The sequence below is a fragment of the Antechinus flavipes genome, chromosome X (genome assembly GCF_016432865.1).
Source record: "Antechinus flavipes isolate AdamAnt ecotype Samford, QLD, Australia chromosome X, AdamAnt_v2, whole genome shotgun sequence".
In the NCBI taxonomy this organism is placed as follows: Eukaryota; Metazoa; Chordata; class Mammalia; order Dasyuromorphia; family Dasyuridae; genus Antechinus; species Antechinus flavipes.
In genome coordinates this window covers 85,792,888-85,815,521 of record NC_067404.1, presented here as the reverse complement: position 1 = coordinate 85,815,521, position 22,634 = coordinate 85,792,888, and the positions used below count along the sequence as shown (strand labels likewise).

Here is a 22,634-nt window from a genome sequence, read left to right as displayed (position 1 = left end):
GAGGAGGAGAGGAGAAGGAGGAGGAAGAGGAGGAGGAGGGCAGCAGGCTCTGGTGGCGGCAGCGGGATGCAGGGCAGTGGAGGGGCCGCCCCCCCAGGGAGCCCAGGGCCCCCGCGGCCCCCAAGGCCCGGCCGATTCTCCTGCCACATCGAGGGGGCCCAACCCAGGCCTGGTGAGTGAGCTGGGCACGGGGGGAGCGCCGGGGCCGGGCTGGGGGGGCCCTGAAGGGGCAGCCGAGCAGGTGGCCGGACAGTCGAGAATGGAACCGCTCCGGGGAGCGGTACGTGGAGGGGCGGGGGTCGGGGCAGACGGGCACACAGTAGGACAGGTGGGTGAGCGGGCAGGGTGGGGGTGGGGGTGGGGGGGCCCACTCTGCGCTCTTCTCTGTCTCTCTCTCCCTCTCCCCCAGGTTATCCCTAGATACTTTGAGGCCCTCGGGGACCTAACCCCAACTCCTTCATTTTCCAGGGGAAGAAACTGAGGCCCCTGGGGGACGCCTGTTGCCATAGGGTTTGGTCTCTGCCAGTCATTGGGGTTTGGATCCCGGGGAAAGAAAACTTTCAGGACCCAGGGAGAGCCAGAGCAGGGGGGCACCCAAACCCGGCTGCACTTTTCCTGAAAAAGAGCTGGAGATTTGAGTGGACCACACGTTCAATGAGCTCAGCAGCCCAAAAAGCAACTCCTTTAAGCTGCTCCTGATACGGAGCCAGGGTCCAGCAGCAACAGGGAGGGGCACGCTCCCCACGGCCTTTGCCCCTGCTCAGCCACAGCCGGACGGTCGTTCAGCTGGGGGCCCCGCTGACGATGCGTCTCCCAGACTGGGGGCCGGGCCGCGCCACGTGCGGCGCCCTTAAGTCTCAAAAGGACCGTGCCGAGGGAGGGGGGCCGGTTAAGAACCCTGGCCTGGCTTGGTGCTGGCATGGGGGAAGGGGGGAATGATGGAGAAACCAGCTGAGGCCGCGAGCCTTCTGAACGGGGAGAGCCGGGGAGCTCAGCCCAGAGCGCGGCCCCCTCCCGGCCCTGGCGTACCAAGGTCCTCGGGCCCCCTCTGTGAAGGGCTTCGAACTGTACAGCCAGACATTCTGCCTTTCCTGGCTCAGAGACCCCGTGATCCCGGGGGCCCCCATCACAACCCAGCCCGGCACCCCCATCTCTGCTTCTCGTCTGGTGGGCCGGAAGCTGAGGAGGTGCCTGGAAGCCGGAGCTCCCCCCGGCACTGGCCCTGCCCGGGCCCTAGGCCTGGTGAGAGAGCTGGTGAGGAGGACTTTCCTTGAGGTAGCCTCAAAGGCCTGGCTGCCCAGGGGCACCAGCCCGGCCTGGACCAGAGAGGTGTGGCAAGCGGGGTGGGATGCGCCAGCTTGGCCCGGGGTCCAGGGGTTCTTGCAGCAGGGGCAGCGTGAAGCCGAGCCTTGAAGCGGCATCGAGCGCAGGCAGGGCTGGGGAGCCGCCTCAGCCCCTTGGGCCCCATCAGCCCCCTGACCATAACCCTTATCTCCGAAGCGGAGGGCGGCACTCAGGGGACTTCCAGGGCCCCTCACCAGTTCTAGGCCAGTGATCCTCACCCTGCCCACTTGGGAGAGTCCTTGACCCCTAAGGGCCTTCCCCACTTTGGGCTGCTTCAGTGTCCCTTGAGTCAGATGAAGTGGGACCAGATGAGGGAAACTGAGGAAGCCCTGAGAGTTACTCTATCTTATTCTTTCAACAGAGAAACCCTTCGCCCTCCTCCCCTCCCTAGGGAGAATCCTCCTTCCCCTTGGGGGGTTCTGGATCGAAACACTCGCTCCCCCCAAGGATGAAGCTCTTCTTGTTGGCCACCCCCATGAATGGAAAAGGTCGCTCGAGGCCTTGGGGGTGGGGCAGATAGCCGGGCATCCCGGGGGTACCGCCTAGAGAGTCTGTGGGGAGGTGTAGAAATCACCGAGTGGGGAAGAATCCCTTTGGCGGCAGTGGGGAGCTGGCTAGAGGGCCCGGGCCTGCTGGGGAGGGGCCTCGAAGGGCAAGCTCGGGCTCCAACCTGGCCCCTTGGAGAACAGAGGTAGGTGGGGAGCTTGAAGGGCCCTTAGATAGGGCTCTCCTTTTGTAGAAGAGGAGAAACTGAGGCACAGAGACGGGCCCTGCCTGCTCAGGATCCACAATGATCCCTCCGAAGCCTGCAGGGTGCTACGGCACATCCCGTGCGTGTCTATTTCTCCCCATTTTCCAGAGAAGGTGACTGAGGCTGAGATCCATGCGAGTGGCCAGCCAGTCCTCCGAGCCAGAGCGGGGATGAGGGCCAGCCAGCGCTAACGTCCCCTAATGAGGACAACAGCCGCACTGAGCGGGCGCCGGCTGCTGGGGAAGAGAGCCCGGATCTGGCCGCCGTCCTAGAGCGGGGCTGGCGCCTCCTTTGGCCAGACTCTGCAGGTCTCCCCCTCTTGAAGCCTCTGTGTGGAGGAAGAGGTGACTTGGCAGGGGAGACAATTTTCCCAGTTCTGGTGCACAGGGAAGAACCTTAGTTCCTCACTTTGGGCTGCTCCAGTTTCCCTTGAGTCAGATGAAGTGGGACCAGATGACAGATGAGGGAAACTGAGGAAGCCCTGAGACTCACTCTATCTTATTCTAACTTTTAATGGCGACAACCTCCACCATTCCCCAGGAGGAACCCTCCTTCTCCTCGGGTGGGGAGGGAGGGGGGGTATGTGTAAATAGTTGTCCCCTCCCCCCAACAATGAAGCTCTTTTTGTCGGCAGCCTGTGAATGGAAAAGGTCACTCCAGAGGTCTGCCTTGTAGTTAGGGGTCCAGAACTGATTTCCCCTCTGTGTGCCTCGGTTCCCCAATCTGTCAGCTCTGGGGATAAGGCTGGCTCCTTGGTAGAGGCAGGATTGGGGGGGGGGAGGGAGAAAGGGCTTTGTTTCCTAGAGAAGGTGGTTATTGAGAGAGACTTGGGATGGTGAGAGGCCAGAAGGAAGGCGGGAGGTTCTCCATCCGAGGGGGCCAAGGCCCCTGAGGTGGGCCGGAGTCCGGCTTCGTGTCCGGGGACAGTTTGACTCCGCTGCCCAAAGGGCAGCTGGGGCCTAGTGGGGCCTACTAGAGCCATCTGTCTGGGATTCTAGAGGTACTAGGGAGCCAGAGGAACTTATTGAGCAGGGGAGAATCACTTTGGTGGCAGTGGGGAGGCAGGAGGCCAAGGAAGAGGCTTGGATCATGTACCTGAAGAGAAGGATGTTGGCCTGGAAAGGTGGCGGAGCGACTGCGAAGAGACTCGGGGCACCCTTATGATTGTGAGGGGGAAACCAAGGCTGACTCAAGACCACAAAGCCAGCCTGAGACAGAGCTGGGGCTACACTCAGCCTCCTCACCTTCCCATCTCCCAGTGATCACATGGTCGCTGAGCTCTCGGCTCCACATCTTGGGGGAGACGGCAAGAGGCAAGGCCAGTCCTCAAGAACGGCCCTGGCACAAAGGCTGGGACACCCAATGGGCAGCACCAGCCTTGCCACCTCAGGCCACCACAAACTTCCGAATCCCACCCCTGCGCACTCGTTGGTTTGTTGGGTTCGAGAATTCAGGAAGCGATGAGACAACGTTAACGGTGCCCCTCCGGAACACAAGGGAGTTGGGCTAGGTGAGGTCTAGGGTTCCGTTCACTTGGAACAGTTCTTAAGTGCCTACTGCGTACTGGGAGGGACAGGGAGTAAGCTGGGAAGGTGAGGCCTCGAGGAGGGAGAGCATTTCGGCTGCTGGGGGTGGGAGGTGGGGGTTGGGGAACAGCCTGGCAAGGGCCAAGAGACAGGAGGTGGAGTGTCAGGTTCGAGGAACTGCGAAGGAGCCAGTTTGGCCGGAAGGCTGAGTAATGTTGGAAAAGGCTGGAGAGAGGGCCAGATTGTGGCGGGCTTTCAGGCCCTGTGTGAGCGAGGAAAGGCTGGATTTGGGTCTCAAAGGGTCGTCCGATCAGAGCCGCCGTCCGGCGAGGGCTCGGCGGCGCGAGGGAGCTCGGGTGTCGGGGAGCCCGGCGGGTGCGGGATCAGAGGCGACGGCGAAGAGTCAGATGCCGGGGGCCGTCCAAGCTGGGCGTGAGAGGAGATGAGCGTGCCCGCTCCGGGAAGGGCCGGGAGGGCCGGTCCTCTGCCTGAGCTCTTGGGTCTGCAGAAGCCCCTATCTGGAAAGTAAATCAGACTCTCAGATTTCCCTCCTGGGGAGCCGGTCTCTGTCTGGGTCTGGGCCTCCAATTACAGAAAGTAGAGGTGTGCAGGCCCAGTCTCCCCGTGGAACGTTGGGGAGAGGGGAGAGCGGGGAGAGAGCTGGCGGGCTGCCAAGGCTGGCTGAGGCTCCTTGCAGAGCCTCCAGGAAAAGGGACCCTGTACCTTTAAGTTCCCAAGGTCTGAGTCACCAGCCCCACTTTCCCTAATGCTTTAGACAGATGTGGAGCTGAAGTTGGCCAGATGTTTGCCTGGTGGGGCCGAGGGGCCCTGGCGGGGGAAGGAAACACCTGTCACTCGGGACCGGGGTTCGGGCGGGCAGACCCTCCTGCCGGGGATGAAGCTCCAAGCTCACCTAACGCAGCCTCCGGCCCCGCACGCTCGCCCCAGGAGAATGGCGGAAGCTCCCGGAGGTGCCATTCACCACATCAGGGCGGGGACGGGGCTGGACACGCGTGTGCCTTTGGGTCTAGGGAGCCACCGGCCCCGCTGGGGAAGGTCACTCCGGTTCCCCCCTTGTCGCATGGGGCCGAAAGGCTTCGCTCCCCACTGGATCTGGGGTCTCCAAAGCTCGGTCACCGAGCGAGGATGTAGTGGGTGCTTGGGTTTGTTCTGTCCAGGACCTCAGGGCGGTGACACGCAAACGAGGGAGGGCGGGGTGTCCTGCCTCATTTCCCCCTCAGAGCCATCTGGGGCCAATGGCTAGAGACATCAAGATAGCCCCAGATGCTTCAACAGGGCTGAGTTTGCCTGCCCCATTCGGTGCCCCTGAGGCAAGGGATCTGCTCTCTAGCTAAGTCCCAGAGATCTAAAGAAATAAGTAAATGAAGGAATGCCACGGGAGGGGAAGGTTTGCCCGAGTCAGTCAGCACCCAGTGACCTTGGCCAAGGACCTGTGGGCGGCCCGTTCCAATCACACTGGTTTGGGTTTGAGGCCCGGTTCTGAAGAAAGAAAGGAGCCCCCAGGCCCAGAGTCAGCCTTCGTGAGGGCAAATGAGGAAAAGGCGCCAAATCCCACTGTCGTTCCCCTCCAGGGCCCATCACAGGCCTAGGGAGAGGCCAGCTGGACCAGAACCCCCAGGGACTGGGCCTTCTTGAGCAGAGGAGGCCATCCTGGCTTGAGAGGCCATAGAAGGCAGCAGGGCCCACCGGCTTCCAGTCCTGGCTTCCCAGCTGGTGTGGGCCGGGGCAAAGACAAGCAGAGGGCATCGGCAGGCCCAGGAAATTGAGGCTCGCTGAATTTTTTGACCAAGATGGAAAAGAGAAGGCCCAAGTGGAGGACAGGCTGTGATCCCTTAGGGGTGGGGTCCTGTGGCACCCCCCTCCCTGCCCAAACCTCCCTTAGGCACCAGCTCAAGCTCCCCCAGTTTGGCAATAGGCACTAAGGGCGACTCACTCCAGACTTCGGGGAGTCATGAGACCACAGCCCTGATCTTCAGAGAGAAGCCGAGCCCTGGGCCACTCCCCCCAACCCTCCCCACTGTGGCCTGGGTTTTGAACACCTGTGTGTCCTTTAGCACAGTGGGGGCACAGAGTGAGCCCCCACAAATGCTCCTGCTGCAGTCCACTGTCTTCTCTCTTCCTCCTCCCTTTCTCTTTCTCTCTCTGCCCCACCTCCTTCCCTCTCTGGTGGCCAGTTGGTGACCCAGACCACCTCCACTACTGGCGCGTGCATGTTTTTCCACCCTAGGGGTCACAGGAGGGCTTTACTGAGTCCGGGGGCATTAGATTCGAATTTGCTTGCCCTGATGCTACGGGGGCCGGCCTCTTCCCTTCACCAGCGGCCATGGGCGGCACGCCTTCCTAGGCCCCCATTCCCCCCAGCCCACCTCAGAGTTAGGTCAGTGGTCTTCGGCCACCCGGCCGAGAACGCCTTTCTGTGGCGCGCCCGCTTCTTCCCCTGGGCTATCAAATGAAGTGACCCGGTAAAAAACCAGTCCAGCGCCCAGCACGGCGGCTCCTAAACCAGCTCGTGGCTCCAGCTCTTATCTCGGCCGCTGGCTCTCAGGGACTTCTCAAGGGGCGAAGTCGGGGGAGGTCGAGGCCTGAGTGTGGGTGGCTGCCCCTGCACCCTCCCAGTCCAACGGCCTGTCCCGGTGCTCCAGGGTGCCTTTGGGGATAGGGGAGTGCTTCTGTTTGAGGGGAGGTTATTTTTATGCGTTCCCATTGACCAGACTGTACGTGGCCTCGTTTGTAAAATGGGAGTAAAGACAGCCCCTGTTTACCTGGCTGTCCGGGAAGGGCCAGAGATAGGAACCGTGGGGTTCAATCTCTCCACTTTCCCCCATGAGGATGGCACAGTCACCCTCACATGCACTCGGCATCCTGAGTAGTAGTGAAGGGCCTCCGGAAGCCCTTAGTACAATGCATCGCATACAGCTGGCGCTTAATAAATGCTAACTGGTGGATAGTTGATTCCACATCTGAAAGTTTTGTCAGCAGGATCGGAAACCGAGGCCCAAGAGCCCAAAGCTGGCACTTCTGAGCAGCCCCAGCTTTCTTAAAGCCTTGGATTTTGTTCCATCATCTTACCAGCTCTTAGGGGCAGGGCATGGGATGGGGGAAGATATCACACACACACACACACACACACACACACACACACACACACACACACACACTCCCAGCTTGACCTCCTCAGGGTATCAGAAGAATCTGGTGTCCTCTTGGAGCTCCCACAGTGTATGGGGGCCCAGCCTCACCAGGCCATAGGCTCTTGTACTAAAACATCAGCTCCGGAATTGGGGCATGACTCAACACTCCCTCAGTGGTCAAGGGAGGACCTCGGCAGCTTCTGTGCTGAAACTCAACCCTTCTGCTCAAGAAACTACCATGGCTCCCTCCTGCCTTAAGACCGCTTGCCTTTTTCTCTGCCATCTTTGTCTCCCCGGGCCCTTCCTCAGGTCATTCTCAGCTCTGTCCCTTTTCCCCCACCCCCCTTCTCTCTTTCTCCCCAGAACAGGTCATCCCTCTCGTTCCCAAATCAGGCCTGCGGTTGACCACATCCCTCCGTCCCAGATGCAGCTGACCCTGTCCCATCCACTCTGCCCCCCTTGGATAGGAGCTGAAATAGGGCACCCTGGGAGCTGAATCTCTGCCTGCTGTCCCTTAGCAGAGGACATAAGGGGGCAATGGAGTGAGTGGCAGGGCCCTTGTGATCCTCCTGGCAGCCCAGGCCCTTAGGATTCTGGCACCCACTGGGCCGTGACCCTCATTCAACAGGAGACAGAGACCCTCCCCCGATGGGGAAGGTGCCCCCGAGGCAGTTGGCGGTGGGCTGCACCTCCTCAGGAGCACAGCCTATGCCCGCCCGGGTCTGTAGCTTGGCCCGGGCTCCATGGCACCCTCCCCACGTTTGTGTTATTCCCAGGGCTGCTCCCAGGGCCACGGCTGTTGGTCAAGAGTCTCTCCTTGGAACCCGCCCCCCAGGGAAGGTCTGGAGATACCCCTGGTCTGAAACCCTCCCCTTCCAAGAGGGCCCCAGGGCCCAAGCCTCAGGGTGAGTATGTTTGGGAGGTGGGAGGGGGATGAGGAGGTAAGAGAAAGAGTAATGAGGGGGAGTGGGGAGGGCTTCCCACAGGAGAGGGTCTGCCAAGTGCCCGCTCCAATTTGTCTTTCAGTGCCCCCCAAACCGGCCCACCTCCTGGGGTCTCGGCTGGCCCCCCTGCTGGAACCCATCCCTCCGCCTCCCTCCCGCCCACTCCCCGCAGACCCCAGGCTGACCAGGGCGTTGCAGCCTCGGGCTGAGGCAGCTGCAGGGGGCTCAGCTGTGTCCTCCCTGATCGAGAGGTTTGAGAGGTGAGAGGGTACCCGGGCTGGAGAAGCAGAGGGGCAAGGGTGGGGCTTTGGAGAGGCTGGGACAGGAAGTACTGGGGGGGTGGACTCAGGGCGTGATGTGGGAGCAGAAGCGGGAGGGCTCTGACTCCGCTCTCAGCCATGGATCTTCCCCCCTCCAGAGAGCCCGCCATCCTGGCACCCGAGGCGGGGGGGTTTGTGCCCTCGGAGCTGACGATGGGGCCAGACTCCAGAGAGGGCTCCCCTTGCCCCCTCCTGTCCGCTCCGGGGGAGAAGGTGCCCAACCGAGACAGTGGCATCGGAAGCATCAGCTCACCCTCCGCCGGCGAGGAGACCTGCTTTTCCAACACCACCGGGGGTGGCGGTGGCGGCGGCGAGGGGGGTGCTGAGGCCACCCCAGGGCCCCCTGGGGGCCCGCTCCCTGTGGCTCCTCTGCAGCCCCCACAGGGGCCCCCAGAGGCAGATAGTGACCTGGATGAGGAAGAGGAGGAAGATGAAGATGAGGGGAGAGAGGGGCTGCCCAGGCCCAGAATGGAGAGGCAGGATTCTTCAGAGGTAGGTAGGGGAGCCCGTAGGAAAACGCGGGCCAGGACAATGGGGCCCCTAGTCTGTGGCTCCCCAGCTGGGAGGCTGGGAGATTATGGGTGGGGTTGCCCTCATGTCCCCCACTGGGTCCTCTCCACAGCTCACAGTTCAGCAGAAGGTGTTTCACATTGCCAACGAACTCCTGCAGACCGAAAAGGCTTATGTGTCACGCCTGCACCTCCTGGACCAGGTAGCGCCCCTCTAGCACTGCCCCCTCGGGGGCACCATCTGCTCCTGAGGCTCCCAAGCCTCCACCTCTCAGCAGAGGGAGCTCCTGAGGGAAGTCTTGCCACCGCTGGCAGTCCTGCTTCAAACCCAAGGCCGTGAAGCAAACCCCAGGAGAGCGCATCCTGATTCCAACCCTGGCCCTTCCGAATGAAGCTAGCCCCCCAACCCCGAAGGCAAATCCCAAGCTTCCTTGGAATCGTAGCTGTAGGTCCAGACCACTAATCACTGCAGCAAAGGCCAAAGGCTGAGACCAACCCAGACTCCAGAGCCCTTTCTCCATTGCCCCCGTTGTTTCTAACACCAACTCCAGCATCCCGCCGCCATCCCCGTAACCTCCCCGCCTGAGCCGCCAGGTCACAGAGGGCACTCCCCAGCCCCTGGTACAGCTCCGCCTCTACCCCTCCAGGTGTTCTGTGCCCGGCTGTTAGAGGAAGCCCGAACTCGAAGTTCCTTCCCCGCTGACGTGGTCCACGGCATCTTCTCCAACATCTGCTCCATCTACTGTTTCCACCAGCAGTTTCTGCTGCCGGAACTCGAGAAGCGCATGGAGGAGTGGTGAGGGCGGTTGCGTCGGGCACTAGGTTTCCGAAGGCTGCTCTGCACGGTCTCAGGCGGCACGGCTCCTCCCCCAGCTTTGTCCCAAAGTCATTCCCTTGGCCTCGGTTCCTTCCCGTAGAGTGTTTGGGGGGGGGCGGGAGGCTTGGTGGGCTTCTAGTTTCCAGAATCAAGAAACCGAGGCGGGCCAATTTGCCGATTAAGGCCAAGGCCAGTCCTCAAAACGGGGAGGAGAAGGGGTATCCCTAACCTTCCTCTTTCCTACCGCCCCCCACAAAGGGACCGATACCCTCGGATTGGGGACATCCTGCAGAAGCTGGCACCGTTCTTGAAGATGTATGGTGAGTACGTCAAGAACTTCGACAGGGCCGTAGAGCTGGTGAACACGTGGACAGAGCGCTCGGCCCCTTTCAAGGTCATCATCCATGAAGTGCAGGTGAGGCGGGGAGGGGGATCTCTCCCAGGTTCTCAGTCTAGAGCTGCCACACCATGGGGTCCTGACTGAGCCCAGCCTGGCCCCCTCTCCCCAGAAAGAGGAGGCCTGTGGGAACCTCACCCTGCAGCACCACATGCTGGAACCCGTGCAGCGCATTCCCCGCTATGAGCTGTTGCTGAAAGACTACCTACTCAAGCTTCCTCATGGCTCCCCAGACAGCAAGGATGCGGAGAGTGAGTGTCCCGGCCAGGGGGTGGCGGGGCCCACTGTGCAGGGCATTTCTCTTCCAGAGAGATCACTGGGTGCTGAGTGGCTACATGGTTGGATTTCTGGAAGGAATAGATAGATGGATGGATGGGGGGGTGGAAGAGATTCAGGGATCAGTCTCTACTCCCAACTTCTTGGTGAAAGCATCTCTGGCCCCAGAGCGGTTCACCCCTATCTGAAGCTACTGTTTTGTGTCTCCCAGAATCCTTGGAATTGATTGCTACCGCAGCCGAGCATTCCAATGCTGCCATACGCAAGATGGTGAGGCTCTGTGGGTCCCCCAGCCTGAGCTGGGAGGGGGGTAGGCGCGTGTTCGGGGCCGAAGCCTCACCCCGGTCGGCCTGGCCGCTCTATCTCCCCAGGAGAGAATGCACAAACTCCTGAAGGTCTATGAGTTGCTGGGAGGGGAGGAGGACATCGTCAGTCCCGCAAATGAGCTCATCAAGGAGGGCCACATCCTCAAGCTGTCTGCCAAGAATGGAACCACTCAGGATCGGTACCTCATCCTGGTAAGGGTAGCAGGGCCCAGCAGGAGGTTGGGGTCCAAAGAAGTTCCACTCCTTCATCCCATTCTTCCCCTACATGCTTCCTCTCTTCGCCTCCCAGTTCAACGACCGCTTACTGTACTGTGTCCCCAAGCTTCGACTCCTGGGCCAGAAGTTCAGCGTGCGAGCCTGCATCGATGTGGATGGCCTCGAGGTAGGTCCGGTAGGCTTCGGGATCGGATTCGGTATCGGGGAGGCCACACAGACGGACGGTTAGACGGATGATTGATAGAGCCAGGGTAGGGTTACCGTGACATTCTCCATGTCTTCCACTAGCTGAAGGAAAGTTCTAACCTGAACCTGCCCCGAACCTTCCTGGTGTCCGGGAAACAGCGTTCTTTGGAGCTGCAGGCCAGGTACTTCCTCACCCCGGGATGGGCAAGTCCACAACGGCTTTTCTCAGCTCCCGATGGGAGAAAGGGCTGGCAAAGGCTTGGCCGCTCCTGGCCGGCCTTTCTCCACGAAGTAGATGGCTCCACTCCCCGAAGGTCTGCATGGTCCCTCTCGTTTTGTGAAGCAGCTCGGGGGCGGGATGGACGAGTCTCCCGAGCCCAGCTCTCCCTCTCCAAGAAGTCCCAGCCTCCACGCCAGAGGCGGGCAGTGTTCTTTTTCCCTGTTCCATCTCCCCACCTCCCCACCCCCCTGGCAAAACTGGGCACACAGAAGCCGGGTGGTTTAATGGCGAGAGAAGCAGCCTGGCCAGCGACATCTACCTACGCTGCAACTTCAGCAGGTGGGCAGATTGTCCCTCGCTCTTACTGCAATGAGCTTTTTCCTATTTTTTTTCAGGACTGAGGAAGAGAAGAAGGACTGGATTCAGGTAATGAGATCCCTGGGCGGCTCTGGCTCCCGGCAGCTGGGTCCAAGCTTGGTCGAGCCCAGGCAACTGTCAGTCCTCGACAGCATTACGAGAACGGGAGAAATCAGAGGGGAAAGGGGCAAGGGGAGGGAGGCCACAGGAAGCTGTCCAGGTCATGAGCCCTTCTTGTAATTCCTGTCCTTCCCCCCCTACCCCAACTCTCCTTGGCCACAAGCCAAACCAATGGACACCATGTGCAGTATTCATCCCATCATTCTAGAAATGGGGAAATTAAGGCCTAGAGAGGTAGGTGTCAGGATCCCACAGCAGGTCACCAACAGGACCAAGGCAGGCTCCTGGCTCCCCTGGCTTACAGCCTAGGGTGCTTTTATTTCCTGCCCTGAAGCGCTTTCCATTCCCAGAAATCCAGGCCCTGATCCCGGTTGTGACTGGGCAAAGCCCCTCTCCTGGCTGTGCTTCCTCAGCCTTCTCCTCTCCAGAGGCAGAGAGAAGGCGGGGGTTTGGGAGTGGGAGCGGCAGCTCAGTTCCCATAAGAAAGAAGTCTCCTTCCACATCCCCGGTCCCTTTCTGGGAGGATCTCTTCCCCACTCCCTCTTACCTCTGAGCTCTAATCCCCCTCGCCAGGCTATCCATGCCACCCTCATGAAGCATGAGCGCACCCTGGAGACCTTCAGACTGTTTAACTCAGCCCACCGAGAGGAGGATGAGACCCCCCCCAGCTCACCGGTAATTGGAAGCGGGGACTTGCTGCTCTTCTGCCGAACCCCTCCTCTCCCTTTGTCCCAGGCCCACATAGGCAACATATTGACCAAAGCCACCCAGTGAGTTCTTCCCGGGCTTGGGGTTGGCCCACAGTGACACAGGAGGAAGGCCCGGGGTGGGGCAAGTCACGTTCGGGGGTCAGATTCGCAGCCTAGGAGATGGAGACTGGAGTCATACTCCAGAGAGCCTCAAATGTCAGGCTCAGAACTCCCATCTCTATTTGGTGAGATCGAGTAAGAGGCTGAGATGACAGTGTGGGAGGGTCACTGTACATGGAGCGGAGAGCCCACTGGCTCTCCCAAGTCACTGGTCACTGGGGCCGGGGTTCTCCCCAGAATGTGGACCTTGGGAAGCGGGCCCCGACACCCATCCGAGAGAAGGAAGTGACAATGTGCATGTGCTGCCAGGAGCCCTTCAACCCTATCACCAAACGGAGGCACCACTGTAAAGCCTGTGGCCACGTGAGTATGGGACGGGCCTGCCATGGCTCAGGCTCCCCAATCTCCCCCCAGACTGTCAAGGCTGGTGCCCCCTAACCCTCTCGAGCTTCTGGCTTCCCTCTTCTCACATTTCCTTTTTTCTTCCTTTCAAAACCTGCCCTCCCCTGGGCTGCCCCCCCCCCCGCCCCCACATTGGCTTCCTTGAAGCAGGCTGAGGGTCCTGACCACTGGTCTCTCCCGGCCCACCTCCCAGGTGGTGTGCGGCAAGTGCTCAGAGTTCAGGGCCCGATTGGTCTACGACAACAACCGCTCCAATCGCGTGTGCCTGGATTGCTACACTGCCTTGCGTGGGGCCCAGGGACCCAGCCCAATCCCAGGGCAGAACACACCCCAACGGAGGCGCTCTATCCTAGAGGTGAGCCTTCTGTCTTTGGCCCCAAGGAAGGGGGCCAGCTGGGCCGTTCCTTCGGGTTCCGACCCAGATCCCTAACCCTAACCCCGGCTTCCTTCCTGGCCTAGAAACAGGCATCTGTGGCTGCTGAGAACAGCCTCGTTTGCAGCTTCATGCACTACATGGAGAAAGGTGCCAAAGGCTGGCATAAGGCCTGGTTTGTGGTCCCTGAGAGTGAGCCCCTTGTCCTCTACATCTATGGAGCCCCTCAGGTGAGACTGTCTTCTCCCCACTCCCTTCCCCTGGCCCAACACCCATCTTCCTTTTTCTGGGTAGTCATAAGCAGAGCACTTTAACTCCATGGGGGTTCGGAGCTCTTCTTCCCCTGGACGGTCTGTTTCTCCCTCCGAGACTGGGGGGAAAGTGTTCCCCCTTTGTCAGCACCCACCTCTTTCTTACTTTTTGCCCTTCCTCCTCTTCATCCTTCCTCTTTTCCCTCCGGTCTCTCGTATTCCCCTCTCTTCCTATCTTTTTTTTCTGCGGCCTAAGAGAGTGGGGGTGGATGGAGGAAGCACACAGGGGACACAGGTTGAATGCTTCCCAACGAGAACTGGGCTTCCACTTAACCACAGAAAGGATAAACAAGGAATCTTTAGGGGCAGCGTGGGAAAACGGGCTTCAGGGGACAGGGACCATCTCCAGCAACTCCTCCGCACCATCTTGAACCAGAGGGAGGCTGGGGATAGGGAAGGGCGGGAGCTCCACCAAGACCACAGTCACAGAGCCAATCTGTCCTGCCCAGGACGTGAAGGCCCAGCGCAGCCTGCCCCTTATTGGCTTTGAGGTGGGGGCCCCAGAGGCCAACGAGCACAAGGAGAGGCGCCATGTCTTCAAGATCACCCAAAGTCACCTGGCCTGGTACTTCAGCCCAGAGACTGAGGAACTTCAGAGGCGGTGGATGGATGTGTTGGCCCGAGCTGGGAGGGGGGATGAGCTCCAGGCGGGCCCCTCCATCCTCGAGTCCCAAGAGGAGGAGGAAGCAGCAGCCTCTGCAATAGCAGCAGGCCCAGAGCCGGAAGGCCCTCTTTCCACCTCCAAGCAGGGCCCCCAGGGCTGAGCACCCCTGGGTAAGCTGCTCACCCCTTGTTACTTGAACTCCAGATCGTGGCCACTTTTGATCCTCTTATGGGGTTCGCTCTTTTGACATTTTAGCCAAATGTGAGGGGTTTGTTTTTTTGTAATTTCCAACCTCATGTTTTTCACTTGGGGCGGGGTGGTAAGTAAACCAAAACCTGCCCTCCCCATCCCCTACACCCCTATGTAAAAGGCCTCAGCTGTGCTGTGACTTTGGGCAGGCTGCATGCCCCACGCCTGTTTCACCATTTGTAAAATGGGTGAGCTGGCTGACTCTCCAAGGTCCCCTCCAATTCTGACACGTGGTGCTAAGTCTGGGCATCTGGGCTTTTCTCCTTCTCAAAACGTTCCCCCGGCTTTTACACTCTTGAGGTCTGAAGCCTCTTCTCTCCAGGCCTCCATTTTGCCATCTATAAAATAGGTGCTGGGGAGAACTAAATGGCTTTGAGAAAGTCCATTTCATAGGCAGACCCTGGGCTCCCCCCACCCGTCCCAGATGTGATGAGCACCATCATCCCCCTTCCCATTTCTGGACCCGTTTCTCTTACACAAGGGTTTGGAACAGATGGTTTCTAAGGTTCTGTCCTGCACTAACAGTCTCAGATCTGAATTCCCAGTTTTTCTCTGAGCCTCAATCCCTTCATCTATAACCCGATGGAGTCGGCTGGGCCAGGGACTCCAAAGTCTCTTCCAGATGATTCCGAGTTCTGGGACTTCCAAGTCCTTCCTTGGTCTCATTTTCATCTCCATAAAACTGAAGTGGGAGGAAAGCCTACTTTGAACAGCCCTTCCCTTTCCTCTCATGCAGCTAGGACTGGAAGGCATTTGAGCATCTCCTGTTTCCCCCGAGTGGCAGGACCACTACACCAGGCAACAGCGGGGCTTTTGGGGGACTAGCAGAAGGAGATAGTCTGATGTTTTTTGTTTTAATGGAAAAATACAGTTTTGGTTGCAGTTCCAAGGAAGCCCGATTACTGTGTGTTCGTCTGTCTGAGGGGCCTGATTACCATGTGTTCATCTGTCTGAGGGAGGCCAGGAGCCTAGTAACCTAGAGCAGAACTGGAGACTAAAGGGAAGGCAGATGGAGAGGAGAGCTGTGGGTGTGGAAGTTCCAAAGCTGCAGATGGGGGGGAGGGGGGAAGTTCCTAGAAATCGGAATCGCTCTCCCAGACAATGTGCTGTTGCCTGGAGAGCTTGGAGCCTCCTCCTTGGAAGCCTTCCAAACCTGGAAGACCAGTTCTCAAACAAATCAGAAAGCATTTCTCAGACACTGTGTGCTAAGTACCAAGGATACAAAGAAAGCCCTCTTCCAGCTTGGTTCCCAGCAACCCTACAAACCCAATTAGCAGCTTAAGCTACATAAAGCCTCGAACTTTCTAAGACCAAGACTGAGCACCCAGCCTGGCAACATGAGAAAGGGCAGCTTGGAGGTTCTGGACAGAGGCTAAAGTGAAGTGAGGAGAGGATTCCAAGTATAGGGGACCAATGGGAAAGAGATTTTTTTTTTTTTTTGGGGGGGGGGGGGGAATTGGCTCAAAGGCCAGGCTGAGCAGTTGAGTTCATCGTAGAAGGAAGAGGGAATCACTCAATTAGAGTACAGGTGGGACAATAACCCAAGCTCCCTGGAAGGATTACTTGGGCAACTGTGTGGAGGATGGAGTGGACAAGGAAGAAACAAGTTTTGAAGTTACTTTAGTTGAGGTGAGAGTAGACTAGGGAGAGGAAGGGAATGAAATTAGGGTGGAGATCACCTGAGGGAAAAAGAGATCTCTGCTTCTTGAGTGGGGACTAGAGGTGGCCCTTCTATTACATCACTCAGCACTCTTTCTAGCAGACTAATTCGGGAGCAGGTGTTACGAGGTGGGGAATAGAAGGGGGAAAAACAGGGATGAACATAGGCTGGGAAAACTCCATGCTTCATTTCTTCACGTCCCCATTCCCGTCTCCTTCCCCCAGCTTCTGAGAAGCAGAACAAAGTCAATGTCTATTCCTCCCATCTCGGGAAGTCATTTTTGTCCCCATTTTACAGGTAAGGAAACGGGCCCAGAAGTCAGGTGATTTGCCAAAGAACACCTGACACTGGTAAATGTCAGAACCAGACAAGCAATACTCTCAAGGAGAGATTCTGCATGGACTGGGGGCCCCTCTGGGTGCTCTAGGCCAGTTTCACAGCTGTGCAAGGAATGTCCCGGATCGAGCGAAAGGCTCAGGAGATACTCTTCCCTGAGAGGTCCCGGAGCACATGTGGAAGGCCAGGCCTAGCCCACTAGGAAAAAGTTAGGCTCTCACTTCTTTTTCCTTCGGATGACAATCCAACCATCTTCAGCAGCTTCAGGCCCAACAGTAGTCAGGCTAGTGGTAGCTGACGGACCAGCCTGGGAACCATAAGGCAGGGCAGGAGACTCCCTACTTTCAGTCACCTAGAGGAAAACAAAGGACAGAGGCTTAAGAGACTCATGAATAAGCCCGCAACCGCCCACATACACTGGTAACGTGCCAAAGGACCGCTCCCCTTCTGGTGATTCTGTGGGGACAAATGACATTGTGAAGAGGAGGAAGCCGAGAACACAGAAATCAGATGCTTTAGGCCCACAGGTGCTATTTCCACTCAAACTGAGGAGAGAAGGGGAGAGAAACAAACCTAGGGAAGTAAGCAGCTTCAAATTTTGGGACCATGGCTTATAAACAGGTATGGTAGATGGTAGGTGGCAGGCTCCCAACTAGCCCTAATGTATAGCTAACAAGGACTGCTCTAAATAAAATGGGTAGGAGTGCTGCATAATGGATTTGAAAACCACTTTAAATTCAAAAAGGAGCAAAAAGCCCTCTATCCACACAGCTCTATGAAGACAACTGGAGGACAAACAGCAACCGAAAGCTGTCTTCACAGAAAATAAATCCGCAGAAGGAACCACGGATAGGAGCTATGTCCCCACTTGTCAAGAAAGAAAGGCACAAAGTTGGGGTCATGAGCAAGCGGGATCCTGACAGGAGGCCAAGCTGACCTCATGACTGTCACTGAACACAGGACTGCTATACACATCATCCACCCAGTGACTTGGGAGGGAGGGGAAAGCAAGAGAAGGGGAAAAAGGATGGAAGAGAAGGGAGGTACAACCAAGTGAGCTCTGGATAGAGACAGGTTAGCCTGAGGGTGGAAAAAACTGCAGTATTTATGAAGATGTTCGGGGGTGGGGGGCCGGAGGAGGAAGGGAAGGAATACTTCAAGAAAATATTAGGATGCAGAACAGCAAAGCAGTGTGGGAACAGAATGTGGTCTCTCTGCTAAAGGAGAAAAGGCCTCAGAGGCTTGGCCCAGGGTACTACCTGCTACTATCAGCTAAGCATCTTCAAAGCAAAGCAGCACCAGTTTGGGAACTTGTTTTGGTAATCATTTCCACTAAAAGAGGAAATAATGAAAGAAACTAGTTATGGATTTTATTTTAACCTAGAGGGATAAATGGATTCAAGTAAAAATGATGAAAACCAAATGACCGTTCCCTCCTGAGCTTGCTGGATGGCCCAACAGGTGTGTCCCCCTCCTCCACCCCTCACTTCCAGCAGAACAGATTCCAAGGATTGAGGGTTGGAGGAGGGGGGAATAATCTAAACTAAAATAATGTTTGGGAAATTTGCTTCTTAGAGATGGGACTCAGCTCTGATGAAGAAAAATCTCTAAAGAGACTGATGTCAAGGACCAAGAAACTCATAAGAAATAAGAGATGACAACATCAAGGGCAAGGATGAGAAAGGAAAACACAAAAACACGCAAGGTGCCAAGCGGCCAAGAAAGCTAAGAATGAGTTGAAATTGCCAAGAGTCAGAGAGGAGAGAAAATTAAGAGTGAAATGGCAGGGGATGGGAGTGGGAGATGATTACGGGGTGAAGAGAAGGCCAAACCAAGATTCAGGCATGTGATAGGGCCACAATAAAGGCGTGAACAAGCATTACTAAAGGCCTACTGTGCACCAAGCACTAAGCTAAACAACTTTTGCAAATATCTTGTTTGATCCTCACCACCACTCAGTGAAGTAGGTGCTATTATCAGCATCCCTATGTTTTACATTTGAGGAAAGTGAGTCAGGCGGTGGCTAAGAATGACTTGTCCAGCTATTGTCTCAGGCTGGGATTTGAACTCAGGTCTCGTTGATGTTCTCTCTGATCAGAGCTAAGTCTAAAAATTGATGGCATAAGACCAGACCCGTGCTGAGCCACGGAGAGCAATGAACTGGTGACTGTGAGCAGGTCCTGAACGATGGAAGAAGCACCAGGAGACTCGAGAAGGTCCAACTTTCTAAAGATGCTAAGAGATGAAGTGCGTGAACAAATCAATGGGTTTGAGCTCAATTCCTGGCAAAATTGTAGATCTTCTTCAAAGGGTTATCAGGATTACTAAAAATCTAGAGGAGGAAACAGTGACCAGAAAGAGCTTTGGTAGAGGCGGAGTCTGATGGCAGAGCTCTACCTCACCAACTCTTCCACAAAGATCCAGAAAATGCCCGAAATTGAGTCCAGACTGGGGAAACCAAGAAAATACAAATCACAGCAAATCATTTTTCCAGATCAGCCTATAGAGACAGATATTTCTGTAGACACTGGAGATGGGGGTCTTGCCAGGAGTGGGCCTCAGAGCTTTCCGAGGCAGGGACTGAAAAAGAATCAATGCTGTGCACCAGACCCAAAGAGAAGGAACTGACCTCCTGAAGGGATGCAGGAACAGGTGCCAACTGGTAGCTACTCAATTCCAGGTCATAAATGCAGAATGGCATGAGGAGAACTAGGCCTAGGAGGGCATTCCAGGACATAAGAGTGGCCCTGGGCCCTTGCCTGCATCCTGGGAAAGAAGGAAGTATAGAAGTGAGCTGTGGCTGTGTGGGTGATGACCCCCAGGTCCAGTCTAAGACCTACAGGGGAATAACCAGGACAGAAACACCAGACCAAACACAAGCCTGTAGTTCTGTCCCTCAGAACCCATAGAGGTTTCCATCAGGCTGACTGCTAGAATTCATCGACGGTTGCTTAGACGCACCAAGTCAAGAACTTAGAGGAAGGCAGTGAAACGTTTTATTTTCAATCAATCCTCTGTGGGAATACTAAAATCTTACGGATTCTGGGGCTGAGTTGTACCTAAGAGCCTGGAATAGCAACACTCAATAATTCAAGAAAGCAGCAATAGAAACTTAGGACAATCCAGGCTGGCTTTCTTACAGATGTTTACAGAGCCCAACCTTAACATAAAAAAAACAAACTACCCTCATTGCTTTTCTGCTGGGGTTAAGACAATAATAGATCATGGGAATAATGCACGTAGTTTCTTGAGATTTCCTGAAAGCATTTGACTGAGGACTATTCTTACAGAAGAGATGGAGAAATGCTCATGAGATGACAGGACAGCCTGGGTGGGTTTGGATCTGGTTTAATGAATACATTCAAAAAGTAATCATCGATAACCCTCTCATAAGCAAGTAATGTAGCAGATAGAGCTTTGGACAAGAATCGGAAGGTCAAAGTTCACATGCCACTTCAGACACTTACTAGCTACGTGAATGGCCATGGGCAAGTCATAACCTCTCAGCTTCAGTTTCCTTACCTATAAAATTGGGAATAGTAATGGCACCGACTTCACCAGGGAAATGTGCTTTCTTCATATACTTCAAGCCTTCGTGCAAAATGCTAGCTATAGTTAGTTCTAGTCAACTAGTCAACGCTCTTTCGAGCATTCCGGGAATTTACTTTTGCGCTGACGCTGGCTAAATGCGTTTCTCTACAATCTGTTTCCATCAGAGGTCCACAGCTCACGCACAACCAGATTAAAGCACAACTTGAGAAAATGTTTAACCGGTAAAAAATACAATTTATTGCAAGTGATGTTAATGTGTACGTTTCCTCAATCGGTGGCACATTCATTTCTATATTCAGTCCTTGGCAGTACTGGTTGGTCTATGAACTGGAAGGATCCTTAGAAATCATCTACTCTAATCCCTAATTTAACAGAAAAGAAAACCCAGCACCAGGGAATTGTCCAGATGACCGAGTTGGGAGGGAGTCCGGATCAAAAAGATCTGGGTGGCATAGAATGCCGGGGTCCTGAGTCAATCAGAAATGTCAGTTATTTTATAATCAGGTTGAGGAGAGATCTCCTACTTGTGGCCTAGCCAACCCAACCCCTCTCCTCCTCACCTCCATCTCTTCAGCTCCCCCATCTATTCTTCCCTCCTTGTCTGAGACTGCATCTTTGGTCTGGTCGATTGCCTGGACCTCCGTGGCTGTGGTTGTGGCTGTGGCTCTGACTTCCATTTGTTTCTGGCCCAGCTGAGTGATGAACTGTCTCAGCAAAGTCTCCTCACCTCTCTGGCAGTATCTGAACATAGTCTGGAGCTGCTGGCTCACCTGGTAGACCCCACCCCCACCACAGGTATTCTTTTTGAACCCTCATTTAAGGTCAGAGGCCGGAAGGGAGACAAAGGGAATCAGTTTTGATATTTTTGAGTTAGGAAGGAAGGCTTCCTAAGCAGCTTGTGAAGTTAAACTGGGTTTGAATCCAAGGTCTGTGGAAGGGGAGATGGAAATCAGGGAATATGCTGGAAGGGATGGCCTAGGCCTCCAAGGCTGAACAAAGGGGATTTTATTTGAATCACTTTAATGAGGACGGACTGGAAACGGGGAGATCTGAACAATTTTGATGAGAGTCGAGAGGCCAAGCTCGGTTACCCTAACACCCGGGGAAGGCAAGGGGGAGCGGGGCCGACACCACCAGAGCTGGGCCTCAGCGCCAGAATCATCTGGTGACTTGGGGGGAGCTGACCTGCGGCAGGCTTCCATCTTCTATCAGAGTATCAAATTCGGTGCTCATGATGTCCGACAGGAAGTCCTCCACCTCCTCCTGCTCCAGGTCGGCTGGGAAGGGATTGACCCCAGGCAAAGGCCCCATTTAGGTTCTGCCCAGGCCTCCAGCCACTCGGGGATCCTGCCCCTTCCCCGTACTAGACTCACCGTTCTGTAAGAAATAGTCCTCGACCACTCCCCCTAGCCACAGGGCTTTCTCGCGGCTGTGGACTCCCCCGAAGCTGTTCTCCACCGCAATCTGCGAGAGAAGAGACTGCGAACTCCCGCAGGGGGATGGGGGGAGGAGAGCCTCCCCCTGGCTTCCGGACCCCTCAGGCTCACTCTCTTCCCCCCCCCCACTTCCGGGCCCCTCACGCTCGCTCGCTCCCTCCCTTCTCCCGGCTCGGAGCCGCCTCACTCGGTCTGGGGCAGGAAGATGCTCAAAGTTTCCTTCCCTCTCCGTCGCCCTCACCTGCAGCGCCGGCCAAGCCTCCAGCACCGCCCGAACGCCGACGCCGAATAAAGCCCGCGCCTGTTCCGCGGACGCCGCCATCTCCTACCTCGCCGCCTCAGCCAGTCACAAGAGCACGGGGAGGCACCTGCATAACACGCACGCGTAGGGGCTGGTCGCGAGGGCCAGCCAATCCCGACCCGGCTCCGCCCCCTGCGTCTGCGCGCGCACGCGAAGCTAGCCCTTGGCCGTCGTTTTCCTTCGGGATCGAGGCTACGGCTCCTCCCCCATCCCATCTGACCCGACCCGACCTGACCCGACCCCATTCGACCCTCCCCGTCCGTTTTGGGTTTTTTTTTTTTTTTTTCCGGCCGTCTTCTTGACGTTCTCTCCTATTCTTACAGTCAGTCAATAAAAGCATTAAGTGCCTACTACGTGCCGGGCACTATACTAAATACACGCTGGGGAGATCAAGAAGGGCAAAAGCCAGTCCCAACCCTCAAGGAACTCCCAGTCTGATGGGGAAGGCAATTCCAGGCAAGAGCAAGGAGGGGGTGGGGGTGGGGGGGTTAAATCAACTGAGGGGGAGGGGGGGCGGATCGGGAAAAGCTTCCGGCAAAGCATCCGCGGCCCCGGCTCCAGAAAGGAGGCCGCCTGCCCATCCCCCAGCTCGTCTTTTTCTGCTCGGCTTTCCACGCTGGGTTCTTTGGGGGCTCATTCCACCTCCTTTGCTCTGCCCGCTCGGCTTCCATGCCTTCCTCGGGGAATCTCGCCCCCCCGCCCCCGACATTGTCCTCCATCACTTCAGATCTAGACTATTGTAATAGGTATTGGAGAATCTGAGGGCCTCGGGTCTCTCCCCACTCCAGTTCATCTTCGATTCAGTTGTCGACTCGATCTTCCCAAAGTACAGGTCTGACTGTGTTAGCTGCCCCCTTCCCACTCAAAAGATAAACGCCAGTGGCTCCCTATTTCCTCCGGGATCAAATACAAAATCATTTCTGGCGTTCCAGCCTTTCATAAGCTGCTCCCTTCTTCCTTTCAAGTGTTCTTACCCCTGCCTCTCTTCCATCACTCTTCCATCCAGGGCCATCTTCCTCCTGGCTAGTCCTCAAACAAGAACTTCTACCTCTTGCCTTGGACGTTTTCTCCAGCTGGCCCCCTGCCTGTGGAATACTCTCCTCATTTCTACCCGGCTAAAATCTCCTTTTCTTCAGGAAA

General features: G+C 56.5%; 2 protein-coding genes across 4 annotated transcripts; one reads left to right on the top strand and one right to left on the bottom strand.

Annotated features, from left to right (window-relative positions):
* The first annotated feature begins 17 nt into the window (after nt 1-17).
* Nucleotides 18-15,102, top strand: FGD1 (FYVE, RhoGEF and PH domain containing 1). The gene is made up of 18 exons (XM_051969312.1): nt 18-172; nt 7,550-7,678; nt 7,800-7,977; nt 8,136-8,529; nt 8,660-8,749; nt 9,194-9,342; nt 9,622-9,778; nt 9,873-10,011; nt 10,248-10,306; nt 10,408-10,554; nt 10,652-10,744; nt 10,867-10,946; nt 11,380-11,410; nt 12,035-12,136; nt 12,508-12,633; nt 12,866-13,027; nt 13,132-13,275; nt 13,806-15,102. The coding sequence occupies exons 1-18, from the start codon at nt 67-69 to the stop codon at nt 14,118-14,120; spliced, it is 2,601 nt and encodes an 866-aa protein (XP_051825272.1). The 5' UTR covers nt 18-66; the 3' UTR covers nt 14,121-15,102.
* A 935-nt stretch (nt 15,103-16,037) lies between these two features.
* Nucleotides 16,038-21,640, bottom strand: TSR2 (TSR2 ribosome maturation factor). 3 transcript variants are annotated; one of them, XR_007949178.1, is made up of 6 exons: nt 21,435-21,631; nt 21,131-21,221; nt 20,943-21,034; nt 20,318-20,527; nt 18,835-18,971; nt 16,463-16,557 (listed from the first exon to the last, which is right to left on the bottom strand). XR_007949178.1 is itself a non-coding variant. In XM_051969313.1 (5 exons), exons 1-5 carry the CDS (start codon nt 21,513-21,515, stop codon nt 16,423-16,425), a joined length of 609 nt encoding a protein of 202 aa, XP_051825273.1. In that variant the 5' UTR covers nt 21,516-21,592; the 3' UTR covers nt 16,038-16,422. The 3 variants fall into 3 exon arrangements, 2 of the variants coding, with proteins under 2 accessions (XP_051825273.1, XP_051825274.1); XM_051969313.1 differs by lacking the exon at nt 18,835-18,971 and having other exon boundaries at nt 16,038-16,557; nt 21,435-21,592; XM_051969314.1 differs by lacking the exons at nt 16,463-16,557; nt 18,835-18,971 and adding an exon at nt 19,969-20,224 and having other exon boundaries at nt 21,435-21,640.
* Nucleotides 21,641-22,634: the final 994 nt, after the last annotated feature.

Bases quoted from the DNA above. Each gene is read 5' to 3' on its own strand.
- TSR2 (XM_051969313.1), bottom strand. From the start codon at position 21,515: ATGGCGGCGTCCGCGGAACAGGCGCGGGCTTTATTCGGCGTCGGCGTT. The intron at 21,035-21,130 runs GTGAGTCTAGTA...ATCCCTTCCCAG, and splicing joins GGACTATTTCTTACAGAACG to CCGACCTGGAGCAGGAGGAG. The intron at 20,528-20,942 runs GTCAGCTCCCCC...GGGGTCTACCAG, and splicing joins AAGATGGAAGCCTGCCGCAG to GTGAGCCAGCAGCTCCAGAC.
- FGD1 (XM_051969312.1), top strand. From the start codon at position 67: ATGCAGGGCAGTGGAGGGGCCGCCCCCCCAGGGAGCCCAGGGCCCCCG. The intron at 8,530-8,659 runs GTAGGTAGGGGA...TCCTCTCCACAG, and splicing joins AGAGGCAGGATTCTTCAGAG to CTCACAGTTCAGCAGAAGGT. The intron at 13,276-13,805 runs GTGAGACTGTCT...TGTCCTGCCCAG, and splicing joins ACATCTATGGAGCCCCTCAG to GACGTGAAGGCCCAGCGCAG.